The 14,411-nt window shown below is 52.9% G+C and overlaps 6 protein-coding genes across 6 annotated transcripts; 2 read left to right on the top strand and 4 right to left on the bottom strand.

Moving 5' to 3' along the window:
• Positions 1 to 616: 616 nt before the first annotated feature.
• Positions 617 to 2,513, top strand: J4E86_007773 (uncharacterized protein; the record flags this gene model as incomplete). Its single annotated transcript, XM_051448289.1, has 3 exons — positions 617 to 789; positions 840 to 1,561; positions 1,624 to 2,513. 3 exons carry the CDS (start codon positions 617 to 619, stop codon positions 2,511 to 2,513), a joined length of 1,785 nt encoding a protein of 594 aa, XP_051300556.1.
• Positions 2,514 to 2,802: 289 nt separating this feature from the next.
• On the bottom strand, positions 2,803 to 3,597 carry J4E86_007772 (uncharacterized protein; the record flags this gene model as incomplete). Its single annotated transcript, XM_051448288.1, has 3 exons — positions 2,803 to 2,814; positions 3,001 to 3,282; positions 3,334 to 3,597. The coding sequence occupies 3 exons, from the start codon at positions 3,595 to 3,597 to the stop codon at positions 2,803 to 2,805; spliced, it is 558 nt and encodes a 185-aa protein (XP_051300555.1).
• A 207-nt stretch (positions 3,598 to 3,804) lies between these two features.
• Positions 3,805 to 4,300, bottom strand: J4E86_007771 (uncharacterized protein; the record flags this gene model as incomplete). Its single annotated transcript, XM_051448287.1, has 2 exons — positions 3,805 to 3,864; positions 3,902 to 4,300. 2 exons carry the CDS (start codon positions 4,298 to 4,300, stop codon positions 3,805 to 3,807), a joined length of 459 nt encoding a protein of 152 aa, XP_051300554.1.
• Positions 4,301 to 4,729: 429 nt separating this feature from the next.
• Positions 4,730 to 6,104, bottom strand: J4E86_007770 (uncharacterized protein; the record flags this gene model as incomplete). Its single annotated transcript, XM_051448286.1, has 2 exons — positions 4,730 to 4,944; positions 4,997 to 6,104. 2 exons carry the CDS (start codon positions 6,102 to 6,104, stop codon positions 4,730 to 4,732), a joined length of 1,323 nt encoding a protein of 440 aa, XP_051300553.1.
• A 1,691-nt stretch (positions 6,105 to 7,795) lies between these two features.
• Positions 7,796 to 9,376, bottom strand: J4E86_007769 (uncharacterized protein; the record flags this gene model as incomplete). Its single annotated transcript, XM_051448285.1, has 2 exons — positions 7,796 to 7,985; positions 8,040 to 9,376. 2 exons carry the CDS (start codon positions 9,374 to 9,376, stop codon positions 7,796 to 7,798), a joined length of 1,527 nt encoding a protein of 508 aa, XP_051300552.1.
• A 1,320-nt stretch (positions 9,377 to 10,696) lies between these two features.
• Positions 10,697 to 13,994, top strand: J4E86_007768 (uncharacterized protein; the record flags this gene model as incomplete). The annotated part of the gene is made up of 2 exons (XM_051448284.1): positions 10,697 to 10,912; positions 10,962 to 13,994. The coding sequence occupies 2 exons, from the start codon at positions 10,697 to 10,699 to the stop codon at positions 13,992 to 13,994; spliced, it is 3,249 nt and encodes a 1,082-aa protein (XP_051300551.1).
• Between the last annotated feature and the right edge of the window lie 417 nt (positions 13,995 to 14,411).

The raw sequence follows: 14,411 nt of genomic DNA, 5'->3' as shown, positions 1-14,411 counted from the left end.
CGAGATGGCAGGCGGCGCTGCTGCGGTGGAACCACTTCCGTGGAGTCATTCCCTCTTCAACTTTCGTGACAGCAGCCGTCAACATACAGCCCCAGGCGCATACCACACAGTCCAACGATATTCCGACAACGCAGTAGCCGCCTGTCGCGTAATGCAGTCATCTCTGGAAAGGTCCAATATGAGCTGGCATTAGCCGCGTGACTTGCTTAGCCCTGTGGCTGTCTGCAGCTGTCGGACCCAACTTCACGTCTAGCCCAAATTGGTCATTGCACGTTTCAGCTGACGGCGCGCCAAATTCGAGATTCAGCCAACGCGATATCCCTACGACTTCTTGACGCGTCTTGATCTACTCGATCAAGACTGCAGAAAGATTATGGAACGCCTGGAATGTCTGTTAGCTCTCCACACCCGCATACAGGTGCGCGGGTGTGCATAGCTGGAAACCTCGCGTATGTATGAGCCCCCCTGATGCAACTAGAGATCGTCGCGCTTGAGTCTCAGCCTTCTCAGCCCTCAGCCCCCAACATCGCCTTGCAGCCTGCCCATCTATAAATCCATCTCGCCACCCGCTCTGGCATGGTTGCGCGTTGTCAGTGTCCGTACCTAGGTAGCGACCATGTCTACTTACTCCGACAACAGCAATGGCAAACCCTCCAAGAGAGGCACGATCCCCGCACTTTGGTCTGCGAAACATATTCCGCACAGTGCAGACTTCCCTGACCCATATGAATTGATTGGAGATGCATACGAGAGGATACCAGTCGCAGACGAGTGGGAATTGCCGGACCCGTAAGTTCACAGCATTGACAGTCTTCCAGGTCAAGACTCACGTAATGCAGCAACAGCAAGAGCCGGCCGTATTTGGCTCACATCAAATCGCTGTCGACTTCGTGGAGGACTTTACGACATCTAGCGGACTGGATGCAGGTTAGCACTACCCCACTACGCTGGAATGAGATCAAAGAGCACCCAGAGGAACGCGAAGCCCGTGCGAATAAGACAAACGTCACCTTCGTCGAGTATCGTCCTGCCACTGCACCAAAAGCTACAGCGATTAAATCGCCTGCTTTGCTTCAAGAAACTCTTCAAGCTCTGTCGTTTGAGCATACGAAAGAACCTCCCCTGCGCCTCTTCATAGTAGAAGACCTATCTCGACAAGTCATTGAGCTGCTGGGAGCGCGTTTCGATATAGATCCATTGTTCTTTCGAGAGCAGATCGATGATTACGTATGGCACAACACCCGTGACCCCTGGGCGTCACCACCCAGCCTAGTCTCAAGTATGAGACATCGGCCCTGGTTCAGGATGCGCAATATGAGGTTACGATACCACAAAACAGAAGAGGACTACTTCAACTCGAGGCTGGAAGCAAACTCTTGGAACGTACTCAGACGGCCTGATAACGATGAGAACCATTGGCATTACCAAGATGGAAAGGGAGCAGTCGTGTCCATTATGCGCACGCGTACATCCATGTGGATCGGCAAGGACAAGAAGTGTGGTAATGGAACCGTCGGTATCGTCTTGCTAGATCCAACTGTTAGCCAAGGCCGGCCACTCTGTAAGTACTAACGCAACATGACAGTAGCTGAGGTACTGAATTGCCTTACTGACACTATAAAGGGTATGATCGTAGTAACTGGTTGCCAACACCCAAGATGGACACCAAAGTTTACCCCTCAATCAAGTCTTCAGTATCCTGGTTCGAAGACATTGTCCAAATGACGACTGCCTTCCCGTGGTTTGAGCGGAAAGAGGGAAATGAGATTAACGCGCAAGTCCTCGCCAAACCAACTATATACACCATCTGCGCAGAGTGGCTCATAGTGTGCGACTATGTAAGAGCTCGTCTCAGCCAGATAGAGTGGGAACTCGAGATGCCACGCCTCTTCCGCTCGAAAGGTGATGCCATTGACACTTCACTCAAGCGTCTGCATACCTGGCGGCGGCAGATCCCAGTGTTTCGGGAGATGATAACGGAGACGTTGGAACATGCGCTTCCGGCTGCAGCGCGGCTTACTACCCCGTCTACTCAGTCCTCCGCTGCGCCCACATCACCTCTCTCCGTACGCTCACTCTTTTCCGACAACCTGACCATAAATTACGATAACGTCGAAGGGTTCGAGGACATAGTGCCTGATTTCAAACGCGTCCTTGCCGCTGTCAATGAACTACAGGAGCGAGTTGACCGCCTGACTAGTATTGTCACATCGGAGATCTCCATCGAAGATTCGCGTCGCGGGCTCGAGGAGAACCATAACATGGCGAGGATAACATGGCTGGCGACCATCTTTATCCCGTTGACGTTCATATCTGGGCTGTATAGCATGAACGAGAGTGTTTCAGCATTGAAGACGACGTATGGTTGGTACTTCCTGACGGCCGTGCCATTTACGTTGATCGTCATGGCAATCGGCTGGGTGGCTGGAGGCGGCAGTCTGACACCGTGGAAGAAAAATACTACAAAGCAAAAGGGCATGATTGGGGGAAGAGACAATAAGAAAGCCAAGTGACTCAGTGTCACAATGTCTTAGGCGGTAGACTTCTCTACGTTCAGACGACGTACTAATGTAGTGTTCCTATCAGCTCCCAACCTGGACCACCACCAAGGCTTAGTTTGGCTACCATGTCCTCCCGGCTACAACGTGAATCTGAAACTAGGGTGTTGATGGCCAAATCTATCCGCATCCGCTCGCAGCAGTCTATCATTCCGTTCACCTCTCTCTCGCTTTCTGTTTTCCCAGCCGAGGTACCAGCACTGTATGGCGGCGAGTACGATCGTCACTACCAATGCACCAAGGCTTACAGAATGGCCTAGAACATATTTCGGCGCATCGCGCTGAAGATAGATGAACGTGCCTATGAAGGCCGAGCAATTAGCGATGCTGATTACCATGCCAATTCCGACTGCGCGGACATAGTGAGGCGCAAGATTGTTGGACGCCCATCCCTGATGACAGATGAGTAAAGTAAGCATTTCGGTTCGCGGGCGAAGCTTACCATAAGCATGGGCGAACCCTGGAAGACACCGATCGCGACCAGGAACGTCCCGGCGTACCGCACGGCATTCGTCGTGGCCACTATCAACATAACGTAACCGCATATCCCTATCACGCAACCTCCTATAATGAAATAACCGCGATTCTTCAACTTGTCGGAGGCGTATGCCGTGCCAATGACCGTGATGAAAGCAGCCATGTTAGGTGGTACCGTAAAGAGCTGCGCGGTGGTGCTTTGATAGCCCATGCCGGCGATGATACTAGGAAGGAACAGCGAAAAGCTCTGTCAAGCTTTAGCATAGTCTCCGGCGTTTGAGATCCGAAAGGAGCTTACATAAAGCGGCACCAACAAGAAAAACCAGATGAAGGCAGAAAGGTACGTCTGCGGGGCTTTGAGTGCCATTTTGACCCAATACCAACTAAACTTCTCATCGTCAACATCAACTTCGGTGGATCCTCCTGCATCAAGCCTCATGCGTCGCAATGCCCACTCCTTCTCTTCATCACTCAAGAATCCTGCTGCGGCGGGGGTATCCGGCATGAAGAAGAAGCATACAATGCCGAACACAACAGTGATTGCGCCCTCGACTGAGATCATGTCAGCGCGACATCTCCACAACGTGAAACATTAGCGAGAACTTACTAAAGAAGATCCAGGGCCATCTTCGATACCCCCCAACCTCGATGGTTGCCAGTCCCGAAGCGAGCAGTCCACCAAAAGCCCCAGATAGAGGCGCGGCGCAATAAAAGAGACCGCTTCTCAGCAGCATCTCGCCTCGCCTATAGAACATCGCAAGGTAGATGATCACGCCACCGAGAATGCCTCCTTCACATAATCCCAGCAACAGTCTACATGCCACCAGCCCTGCAAATGACTGCACGAAGCCCATGAACGTACACACTAGACCCCATGCCGTGATCAGAGCTGGTAGGTATATCCCGGCGCGCAAACGCTTAACGAGTAGGTTAGACGGTACGTCGACCAGGATGTACGGGATGTAGAAGACGAGGAGGGCGATGTTAAAACGTGTACCGGTTGTGATGGAAAGTTCATCGGACAGGCCGGCTATCCTTGCGTTGCCAATGTTGCTGCGGTCTATGAACGAGAAGAGCCTAGAATTCTCACTCAGTATAGGCCGTGAACAGTGTGGAGTAGCAAAATACCATATCCCGAACAACCAAGGCAGAATACGGAGGTCGAATTTGCGATTCAGACGCTTATCCAGGGCTTGATCGATCGTCTCATCGAGTGTGATCGCCTTTTCGATGCGTTCAGTGTCTGTTTCCTTGGGCTTATCCATTGTGGCTGGTTGGTAGACTAGTCACGGTAGAACGCGCTTTCACGGCAGCAACAGGAGAAGAGTGCGAACAGAAAATGGAATACACATTAACAACACCGAAGGATCTAGCTAGTGTAACGCCCACGTCCGAGCAACTGTACATCTTCCCGAACCAATGTTCATAGGCTAAAGTCTCTCCACATTGCGGGGAAGTTTCGAAGGATCACCAATGCTGCGGGGATATCTCCAAAGAGCATGCCGAGCTATGGAGAAAGGCTTGTTGACCAGTGAGCTTCTCTCCAAATGTCTTGTGCAAGGGCGATGTGACGGATAATGTTTCCCCGAGCAGTGCGAATGAGGAGACAAGCTGCGCGGCTGGTAAGCGAGATGTCAAGAAATGTGGCTGACGATGGCCCGAACCACGTGCCGGTAGCGCGCCGTTGCCGCCACCTATTTCGTCATGAACGCCCAAAATCCTCTAGCCAGAATAATGCTCGGCAAATCAACAACACGGTAGAAAATCTCTCCAACTATAGCGACCAGCGGTGCGCAGACCAAGAAGCAGACAAAAGTGCTCAGAGAACCGTTCATGCCGGCGTCGGCCATGTGCGTGTATAGCTTGATACCGGCGGTGTAGATGAGTATCGATTGGACGAGGAAGTAGCCTGGGATGTGTAAGTAATTGTTCAATGACTTTGTCGAAGGGTTGCGACTTACTAAAGCTCCTCTTGCCTAGCGAAACGAAGAAGCCTCCGCGAAGGATAGCCCGGGGCAGTTCGAACGTCTCAATCAGAAGCATCGACCCAAGGATGATGAGGTAGTTGTCAACCCTCGCCATCGGCTGGTCTAGATCTACGTTCTCGTTCAAGAATCCGTCATCGTACAGCGCGGTGTGACCCCATAGCTCATTGTCGCGCATGCCTGGTTTTCCGGAGATGAAGACGAACTGCAGCACAACACCGGTAAGGACCATCGCAGCGTAAAGTGGCCATACTGGGATACCGAAGTTGCCGATCTTAAATCCTCGTTGGGACCGGGCCTTGAAGTCCATGTTGAGGACCGCATCCGCAATGATTAGGCCGGTGACGCTGTACCAGGCCCAGCTCTGTACCCAGAACGCAGCTACGATGAAAGCTAGCATAGCCTTTACTCGCCATGAGGTGCGTGTATTCGGAACAATGACCATGGTGATGTAGACGGTGTAGCTTTGCTGGAAGAGCACGGACACTATCCAAAGCGTACCAGATGGGAAGACATCGTTGGCGGCTTGACTAGCGTATCGCTTGTTGACCCAGAAGATCTCAAAAAGCGAGTTGAAGTAAACCAAGAAGCTCTGGATCCGCGTCGGTGCGATGGTGGAGATGTTGCCAGTAGAGGCCAAGAAGTCGGAGATGTAGTCGGTCGAGGTTGTGCTGAATGCCGCTGCCGCAAAAGAGTAGGCGATGAAAGTCGGAACCCATAACCTGATACCACGGCGGAAGACACTGGATGCGCCGACTTCACGCGTCTTGTTGGCGAGGTATGGCAAGCAAATGGTTCGCGCGGAGAGGAAGATAATCCATGAGTAGATCAATGCCTCGTTGGCGAAGATAACTGAAAATGACTTTCGAAGTGCGACCTGGTACGCCGGGCCATCAACATTCTTCGAGTCTGGAAGGGCGGCTGGAAGAAAGGTCTGGAAGAACACGTAGAGGAACGATTGGAATACAAGCAGGCCACGAAGCCCAATGAGGTAGTTCTGGTCAGCCGACAGGGTTGTCGTTCCTTGCTCGGTCGACGACGAGGGGAAGACAGCCTTGAGTTTGGATGAAAGGGTAGGCTCCATTGTTGCAGACATCTTGTTCGATACCGCGATAAAGATGAGAATCTCGGTGATAAAGAGGAAGAGTAGCTTACAAGCAAGGCAATTTACCCTCGACTTCTGATTCCACACAGACAACAAAACCAGCACGACCCTTGGCGACTACTTGCGGCAGTCGCACCACGTCCCGTACCAAAGACCCCCCGTGGGAGACCCGAGATCAGCACCTTGGCCACCAGAACGACCACGTACCTGAAGGCGACTTTTCTTTCCGTGACTAGCACAGCATCTGCCTACCGAGCACGGGAAGCGTTGAGCTTAGTTGCAACGCAAGCTTCCGAGCACAATTCAGGCGCATGCATGCCAAGGGTCAGCTATGCTTTTTGTGGCGTTCTCTACGTCCCGCTGAGCAGTTGTTCGATAAGCGTTGACCCTAGTCGAGGCTGGCAGCGGGTCACTTTGGCGGCATACAATAGTTCGCATTTCTGGCATCCGGACCACTTACACGAAGCGGGCGGCTGTTGATCGTTATCTTGATCTCGGATGTTGAATTGTCGGCCTGCCGACTTGTAACGTTGCCGTCTTCATCATACACATCCCAGACGCACGTCGTGACGTGCTCGATCAAAAGCACCCTGATCCCTCAACACCCAGGTACCGCCGGGCAACGGCCTTCCTCAGAACCTTCCACGTGTGGCGCATGGGGCAGCCCTACTTGGGCATCTACACCTGTCAGTGACCGCCATGTCAACTGCGGCCGTCCGTGCACGTTGATTTTCATACCGAACATCCGTGCGATAGGCCACGAAGGGTCGTGAAATCCGCACGTTTTCCAAAATCCGAGGGGCTGACTCGTGTGCTCACACCAAAAAAGGAAGGTCCGCGTTCCGGAGAGCAGAAACCAGTTGAGACAGATCCTACTCACCGAAGATAACGCCGTGTCGAATTTTTCTAGCAAGTTTGCGGATGGTTCCGCCGGCCTACGATGCTGTGCTACCCGCCAGGTGTAGTGTGGTAGGTAGCATCCCACGCGGCCTAGGGAACGCACACTTGCGAAGTGGATCTACGCGCTAGCGAGCGCGTGTCGATCGCCCGCATAGTCGACTTGTAATGTCCCGGCCACCCCTGGTGCTGTTGATTATTTCCTTTTTCATGTCGCTAGGCCGATGCTTTCTGGCAACGCATCAGGGTGCAGGGTCCGTTTCAGTAAAGCGCTGCCCTTCGGCCCTGCTTCATGCTAGGATTTTACTTATCTCTGAGTTTACCTTCCGTGATAGACTGTGCGTGACAGATCGGAAATCGTATCGCCGACGTGAGGAGCCCGGGATAAGGCTGATGCTCTGCATTCCGCTATGATGCCGCGCGTTATCTCATAGATCGAGTTTCACATGTTGACCACTCAGGAGCCAGAACAACAGAGTCAATCGATGGACAATGATCATTGGTAAATGAGAAGAGCGCATCATTTCTCGAAGAACCTTATCTGCGACAACTGTCATCGTGTCAAGATGTGCAGGAATAGTATGTAGTAATAGTGATTATGATGTAATTAATCGTGTATTATGTACTGATGCGTGACTCATGAAAGCCTCAGCCGCCATTAATGGCTTGCGAGCTTCATCCCGAACTAAACGAGAGCGTTCAAAGCCTTGTGCACCTTCCCTATGATATTGACAATAAAGAAAATTAAGAAGATAATATGGTATGGTGTGGCCCTACTTCCTAGCTGTTGGGTTCCAGGAGCTGTACTTGACAAGCTGACGAGCGTGGCCGTAAAGACCGATTGTGGCGTTGAGAACCAGGTAAAACGGGTACAGAACCGAGAAGAGAATGATCATCCTTCTGGAGATGTACTCGGATTTGACCTGGTTGGTGATCCAAAGAGTAGCAATCAAGCAGACAATACTGTGACACGACACCGTTAGCGAGGTACAAGATTACGTCGAGGGCTGTACGAACCTGATAATAAAAAGCCACTGTGATACGGGGTACTGGAAATAGACCAGCTTCCAGAGCTCCTCCCCGGACGTCGGGAACTTGACGATAACGAATGATGCGACTAAACACGTGTACTGTGTGACGAGATAGTACGAGGACTCGCGGATGAGTAATAGCGACAAAACACCGAAGCGGGCAGTGAAGCTGCGCTTGGCATGCTCTTCGTGCAAGGGATCCTTGACGCCATTCCAAACCATCTTCATGTGTCGCATACTCGCTTGAGCCCAGCCCTGAGCCCACCGGAGACGTTGCTTCCAGAATGCGCTGAAGGTTGTGGGGGCCAGCTCGTAGGAAGTTACATTGAGATCATGAACGGTTTTGGCACCTTTGGAGAATGCGCGAAGTGCAGAGTCGATGTCTTCAGTAAGCATTGTGTCGTCCATCTTCAGATTGCGAAGAAGCGATGTGCGCCAGTAACCGTTGGATCCACAGAAGAGACCAAATCCCCACATAGTAGAACGACCGGGATGAGAGACAGCGTAAATCTTGTCGAACTCGACTGCGATCATATTGGTCATGAAGCTGTCGTCGGAGTTGAAGATGATGCAGCGGCCTTGGACGATGTCGACATCCTTTTCGGCAACGAATCGCTCAGCGGCCCATCGGGGTGAGTTGGGATGAGGGTAGTGGTCGCAATCGTAGATGGCGATGATGTCAGATCCAGTGTCCAGCGTGAAGTAGTAGTTGAGATTGTCTGCCTTGGAAGTCGAGTTGGGTACCTTGATGACCCTTGCGTGGGGGAAGCGCATAGGAAGTTGATGCAGCTCAGTCTCCAATGGCTCGATTGGCTTGGGGGTGTTGTAGAGGATGACGATACGGATCTTGTCAGAGGGGTAATCGAGCTGTTCAAGCGCGTAAAGAGCGCGGTCCATGATGATGTCCTGCTCATTGGGTAGGTAGGCGACGATGAGAAGATCGAGGATGGGTAGCTTGTGGTGTGGCGTGGGGAATAGCCACTGCTTCTCCTGCGCTTGCGTGACGATTGCTCTTGCCTCGCGGCAGGGCGTGATACTGAAGAAGGCCTCCAAGACGGTTGTGCCGGCAATGTAAAAGTTGGTGCACATGTATATGAACCAGAAGATGGCAATCAGCCCGTTGCTGCAGTACATGTAGAGGCATACCGAGAAGACGTAGTAGGAGGCGACCAGACCGAAGGGCGTCCACTCAGAGATCCAGGAAGATGTCCGACCGATTGCCTCAGTAGCGATGGAAGGATTTTTGGCGACCGACTTCTCGTTAGCCGTAGGAGAAGTGACCTCCCCGACCTCAATTACGCAGTCCTTCGTGGTGTCAGACATCTTGAAACGAGTGTATGATGTGACAGTAACGATGGAAGAGGTAGTCAAAGCGAATGGTGACTATGATGGAGGGGGTGAGACTACTGACAAGGAGCGGATACAGAAGATATATTCGGCCCTTGATTGCACAATTGCTTAGTGCGTATGGTAAACACCGTAGCCGACACGCAGCGACTGTAGAAGGGGCAAAACCGCCGAAGGGTTCATGTCGAAACCGTGATTCCCGCCCGTGGGAGCTGGTCTCCATGCAAGCTTCGTGCTCAACTGAGATCAGCATTACCTAGCATCAACAGCGCCAAGTTGTGATAATGAGATTGGAGTGGGTCGGCCTGCACGTTGGCCATGTCGACCCCGGTACAGCTCTACAGGTCGGGAATGGTGAATATGCCAAGTCACATGTCAAACCCACGTCCACAAGTCTGGCGGGCCAACCAGGTGCTTTTTACCAGTTGACCGCAGTTTGGTCGACGTCAACGAACATGCAGGATTGGGCGGGTTGGGGAAGGAACATCGGAGGGACACATGCCAGCCGCTATCTTGCGGTGCATTTTCCTGGCATCCGGTGTCCACGGTGCCACTCAGCCTGCAGAAGCTGAGAGACGGGACACTGCACTGGGTATTGACACGACAATGGGTTCCCGCTGCGGCGTGCTGAGCGCATGAAGCACGGCTGGGACTGGCAGTGTGATGCGGACCCTTGTCGCCTTCCGGAAACGGCTGATATCGGTCGATGCTGGCAACGAAGATCAATGATCGAAACTGGGATGGTGATGAAGTTTCGTCGGGTTTGTTGAGGCAGAACGAGCGCGGGATGCATTGGGAGGAAACGTCTGTGCTAGCGTCGATGCACGGGCAGGAGTGCGGCGCACGTTTCCGACCCACCGACAGCGCGGGCACGGCATCTTCCTCAACCTTCTCGTCTGCACGTCCTACGGCGGCTAGTTAGCCCCATGCTACGACGTCCATTCTGCTTGCTATCAAGTACGGGCCTGCCAAGCAAAGCTTGCATACCTTTTTTGGCCTTGTTGCAGGGCCGCGCGCTCCCCGCTGAGGCAACGCTCCGATCATGACCCTCATGAAGCAGGCTAAGACTTTGTCCAAGATAGGGGACTTTGCAACGCCGTCAACCTGATGCCAATGCTGATCGGAGAAGCAAGGCGGCTCCTCCCCGTCCGGAGAGCAGTGTTGCAAGCTTAGGCCGGGGTCTTTACACAGGCCTTGCACAGCTAGCTGCATGCATATGTCGCAGACAAATACTGCCTTTCTGACTTGAGCAGCGGATCTGTCCCTGTTTCTGTTCAGTCACTCTCTCTCATCAGCATGTTTTCCTCTCATTTGCTCAGTCTTGCCCTTGTGCATATCTTGCCTGCGCTTGCTGATGTCACGCGTGGGCAGGACAATTGTACCTGCGGTTTCTACGACACCCAGACATCAGAGCTCTTTACCGACTCCATCATCGTCTACTTCAACGAGACTACCCAATTACCGATCGACTTCATCGCCGAAGACTTTGCTCAGAAGTATGCAAAGGATTGGGTCCGTCTGCCGTGCATCTGCCTGAAAGTCCATAGCTAACGCTTCCCAGAATGCTGTCTATCGCGAAGGCGCTTCTCCCGACAATCTCAGATTCAACAACGACTCTCTTCAGCTTGTTGTTGAACCTTCGACTGCCGAGCATCTCGTTCGAGGTGCTAGTCTGCGGACAAAGCGACGCGACATCCAGCATGGCTCTTTCCGCACTCTACTCAAGTCTGCAGACATGGATTCTGCGGGCACAGCGGCATCCATGATGTGGAAGTACAATGAGACCGAGATCACCGAGCTCAGTGTCATGAACATGAACAACCGACGAGACCCATGGGTGGGCACCTTTGTCAACAACGAATTCACTACGCGCAACCTCGGAATGAACTACAGCCAGCTTCTAAACAGCACGGCTGCGAACCGTAACTACACTACCCTTGGTGGTGGCCTCAGCAATGGTAGCATCAACCCATGGGAGTTCACCGAGTACAGGATCGATTGGACCGCAGACTACATCAACTTCTACATCGGTGGCAACCTCACTAGGCAGGTCCTACAGAAGAACAACGGTGGCATGCCTTCTGTTCCCTCGGCCATGTTCTTCAAGCATTGGTCAACCGGTAACCGCTACTCCATGCGTGGTCCGCCTGAACGCACAGAGTCTGTTGCCGAAGTTGGCTGGATCCGAATGTTTTTCAACTCTTCTACAATGAGCGTAGATGCTCGCGAGGATTTCGTCGCCAGGTGCCCATTGACTGATGCGTGCTCGATGGACGACATTGAACTCCGCGGTTCTACGCCATATGGTGATGACGCAACAGAAAAATGGGAGCAGTACAAAGGCAAAGACATCAGGCGCATGCCGGCACTCTGGCTCTCCGTGTCATGCATCATATTCTCGACCGTCCTTATCATCCACGCCCTCATCCGACGTCTTGCTCCCAAGCTCAAGAGTGAAGCCCCGAAACCTACCCCAGCCTCCTCCACAGAGCCAAAAGAGTCCGAAGACGAAAAGAAGAATCCATTCAGCGACAGCACTTTCACAGTGGCTTCGCACGAGATCTTCTCTCGTGGTGGTGTCGACCAGAAAACTCCTTCCGCTTCCGAAAAGCGCAACTCAGACGACGACGATATGGCGATCGAGAGACTCCCCGGTACCTCGACTCTCGGTGGCTCTACACCCAAGGATGGTCTCTCCAGACCGAACTCGGTATTCTTCGATAGCCGTGGGCCAACTCCTTTCAACAGCAACTTCAACACTACGCGCGAGGATCTCTACCTACCTATGCCACCGATGCCTGGAACGGCAGTGTCAAGAGGAGGCGACTCTATGTTGACTATGGTCGATCCTCACGCATCGATGATGACCCCAGGCACTCCAGGCACAGCCATCTCAAGAGATCGCAACTCCATGCTCACCTTGATGGACCCGCGCGCCACCATGACCCCATCCGTTCCCATGATCGCTCCCCACGACAAGATTACAATGGAGACCGTCACTGAGTCCGCACTACCAGCTCCTCGTATGCGCCCTCAGCCTCTGCCTCAGCGACAACGTATCGACCATCTTGCTGGTCTGACGGCGCTCTGCTCTCTCGTGGTCACCCTGATGCATTTTGGTCTTACCTTCGTCCCTGCCATCGTCACACCTGGTGCAGATGCACACAACGCATCTGAGCCATGGGCCCAGAGAATCATCGGTCCGTTCTTGCTCAACCAGATGTGGCTTGGTGTCTTCTTCACAACCTCCGTCCGTTTCTTGACCGCACCTTACTTGCGCAAGGGCAAGATGGATGAAATCGCCAAGGCAGCCGTACGCCGAACACCCCGTCTTATGATTCCTGTCGCTTCGATGGCCCTACTGGAGTACTTCTTCATTGACGTTGGCGCGACCAAGTTCTTGCAATACATTCCTTCGCTGACCTGGTCGACCTGGCCCTACGTGAGCCGCTACAACAACTTCGGCCAGTATATCTCTGAAGTTCTCGAACTCATGTTCCTCGTCCCCAACGCCGTCCCGCAAATCACTCTGCACTACTGTACCGGTGTCCTCTGGACCATCGCCGTGCAACTCCAAGGTTCCTGGCTCGTCCTTCTCGGTGCTGTCGTAGTCTACGAGATCAAGACACCATGGAAGCGCATGTGCTACTACGCCTTCTGCCTCATCAACCACTGGTACGCTCAGTCTTGGGGCACATACCTCTGGCTCGGTCTGCTCCTTACCGACCTCGACGTGACCTACAAGTGGAAAGCGTTCCTGGCCACACGACCGGGAGCATACTACGCCACCATCACCTTCTTCTGGGCCTGCGTCGGCGCCAGTTTCGCCGTCAACGTCATTCCTAACTGGGTCGACACGGACTTCAACTTCTCGACTGCGGAACGCGGCATCCACCCCGACCCTGTAACCGGCGTAGCCATTCAGGACACAGACCAGGCAGGCTACCCGCCATACTACACGCCGCGTCTCAACGGTGTGCTCTTCGCAGGCGGCATGCAAGCGATTGTCGAGCTCTCCGCCGCGGTACAATGGGTCCTCTCCACGCCTCCTTTCCTTGTGCTCTTCCCCCACGTCTTCACCATCTACCTGCTCCACGGTCTTGTTTTTTGGACATACGGATCCTGGCTCATGGTCGCCCTAGCGGAGCGCGGATTCAGCTACGGCATTAACGTGACCATTGTCGGCATAACATCCTACGGTGTGCTCTTCGCCTGCCTCCCCATCGTCACGCCCATCATCGAGGCGCTGGGTAAAGACATGACAGCATTGGTATGGATGACAGCAACCAAGAAGTCGCCACCGAGACGTCGCACACTGTTCCCCTTCCCGGAGGACCTCTTTACTGGCCGCGCTGTCAACGCCACTGCGGACGACAAGAAGGACGGCGGTGATGTGGAGAACGGCATGGGAAACCGTGCCTCTGATGGTAGCACCCTTAATGGAAGTACTCCGAGTAGCGGCCGCCCCAGCAACGACAAGGGCAAAGGTGTTTCCACCACGGTGATGGAGTACAAGTTGAAGGCGTTCTCCACCGATGAGGATAGGAAGGACACGCATCCTTCGGCACGCATGAGCCACTTCTCAACAGACTGATGACTAAAGCTCTGTTGGTCGACTGGGACATGCAATACCCAGAAAATGTTTAATGCTGGGTGGCGTTTATTTCGTGTTTTTTATCGTACACAGTTGTGCTTTTCCTTTGCGGTCTTTTTCGTTGTAGTTATTACTCTGGAATATCGATTTAGAAGTTCAAGAAACGTCCATGTCTCAACCTGATCAACTTGCATAGTGACATTGCCTACGACTTCATATAAGGCGAGTTTGCGTTTGCCATGATACCATGCCAAGGATCAATGGGAATGCTGATGATGATGATCTATCATTGCTATTCAAAGGGCTAGGACTGCTATTTCGTGTCTGCGCCTTTCAGGCTCTACCCAATTACGATCCAATACACAATACAACACAGAAGGGAAAGAACAGCATCGTGACAGCCATTGCAAGGAAAGC

This window comes from Alternaria arbusti (assembly GCF_024043155.1).
Source record: "Alternaria arbusti strain BMP 1465 chromosome Unknown scaffold_11, whole genome shotgun sequence".
NCBI classification, from domain to species: Eukaryota; Fungi; Ascomycota; class Dothideomycetes; order Pleosporales; family Pleosporaceae; genus Alternaria; species Alternaria arbusti.
The sequence above is the reverse complement of the archived record's forward strand: the minus strand, read 5'-3'. Positions and strand labels throughout refer to the sequence as shown.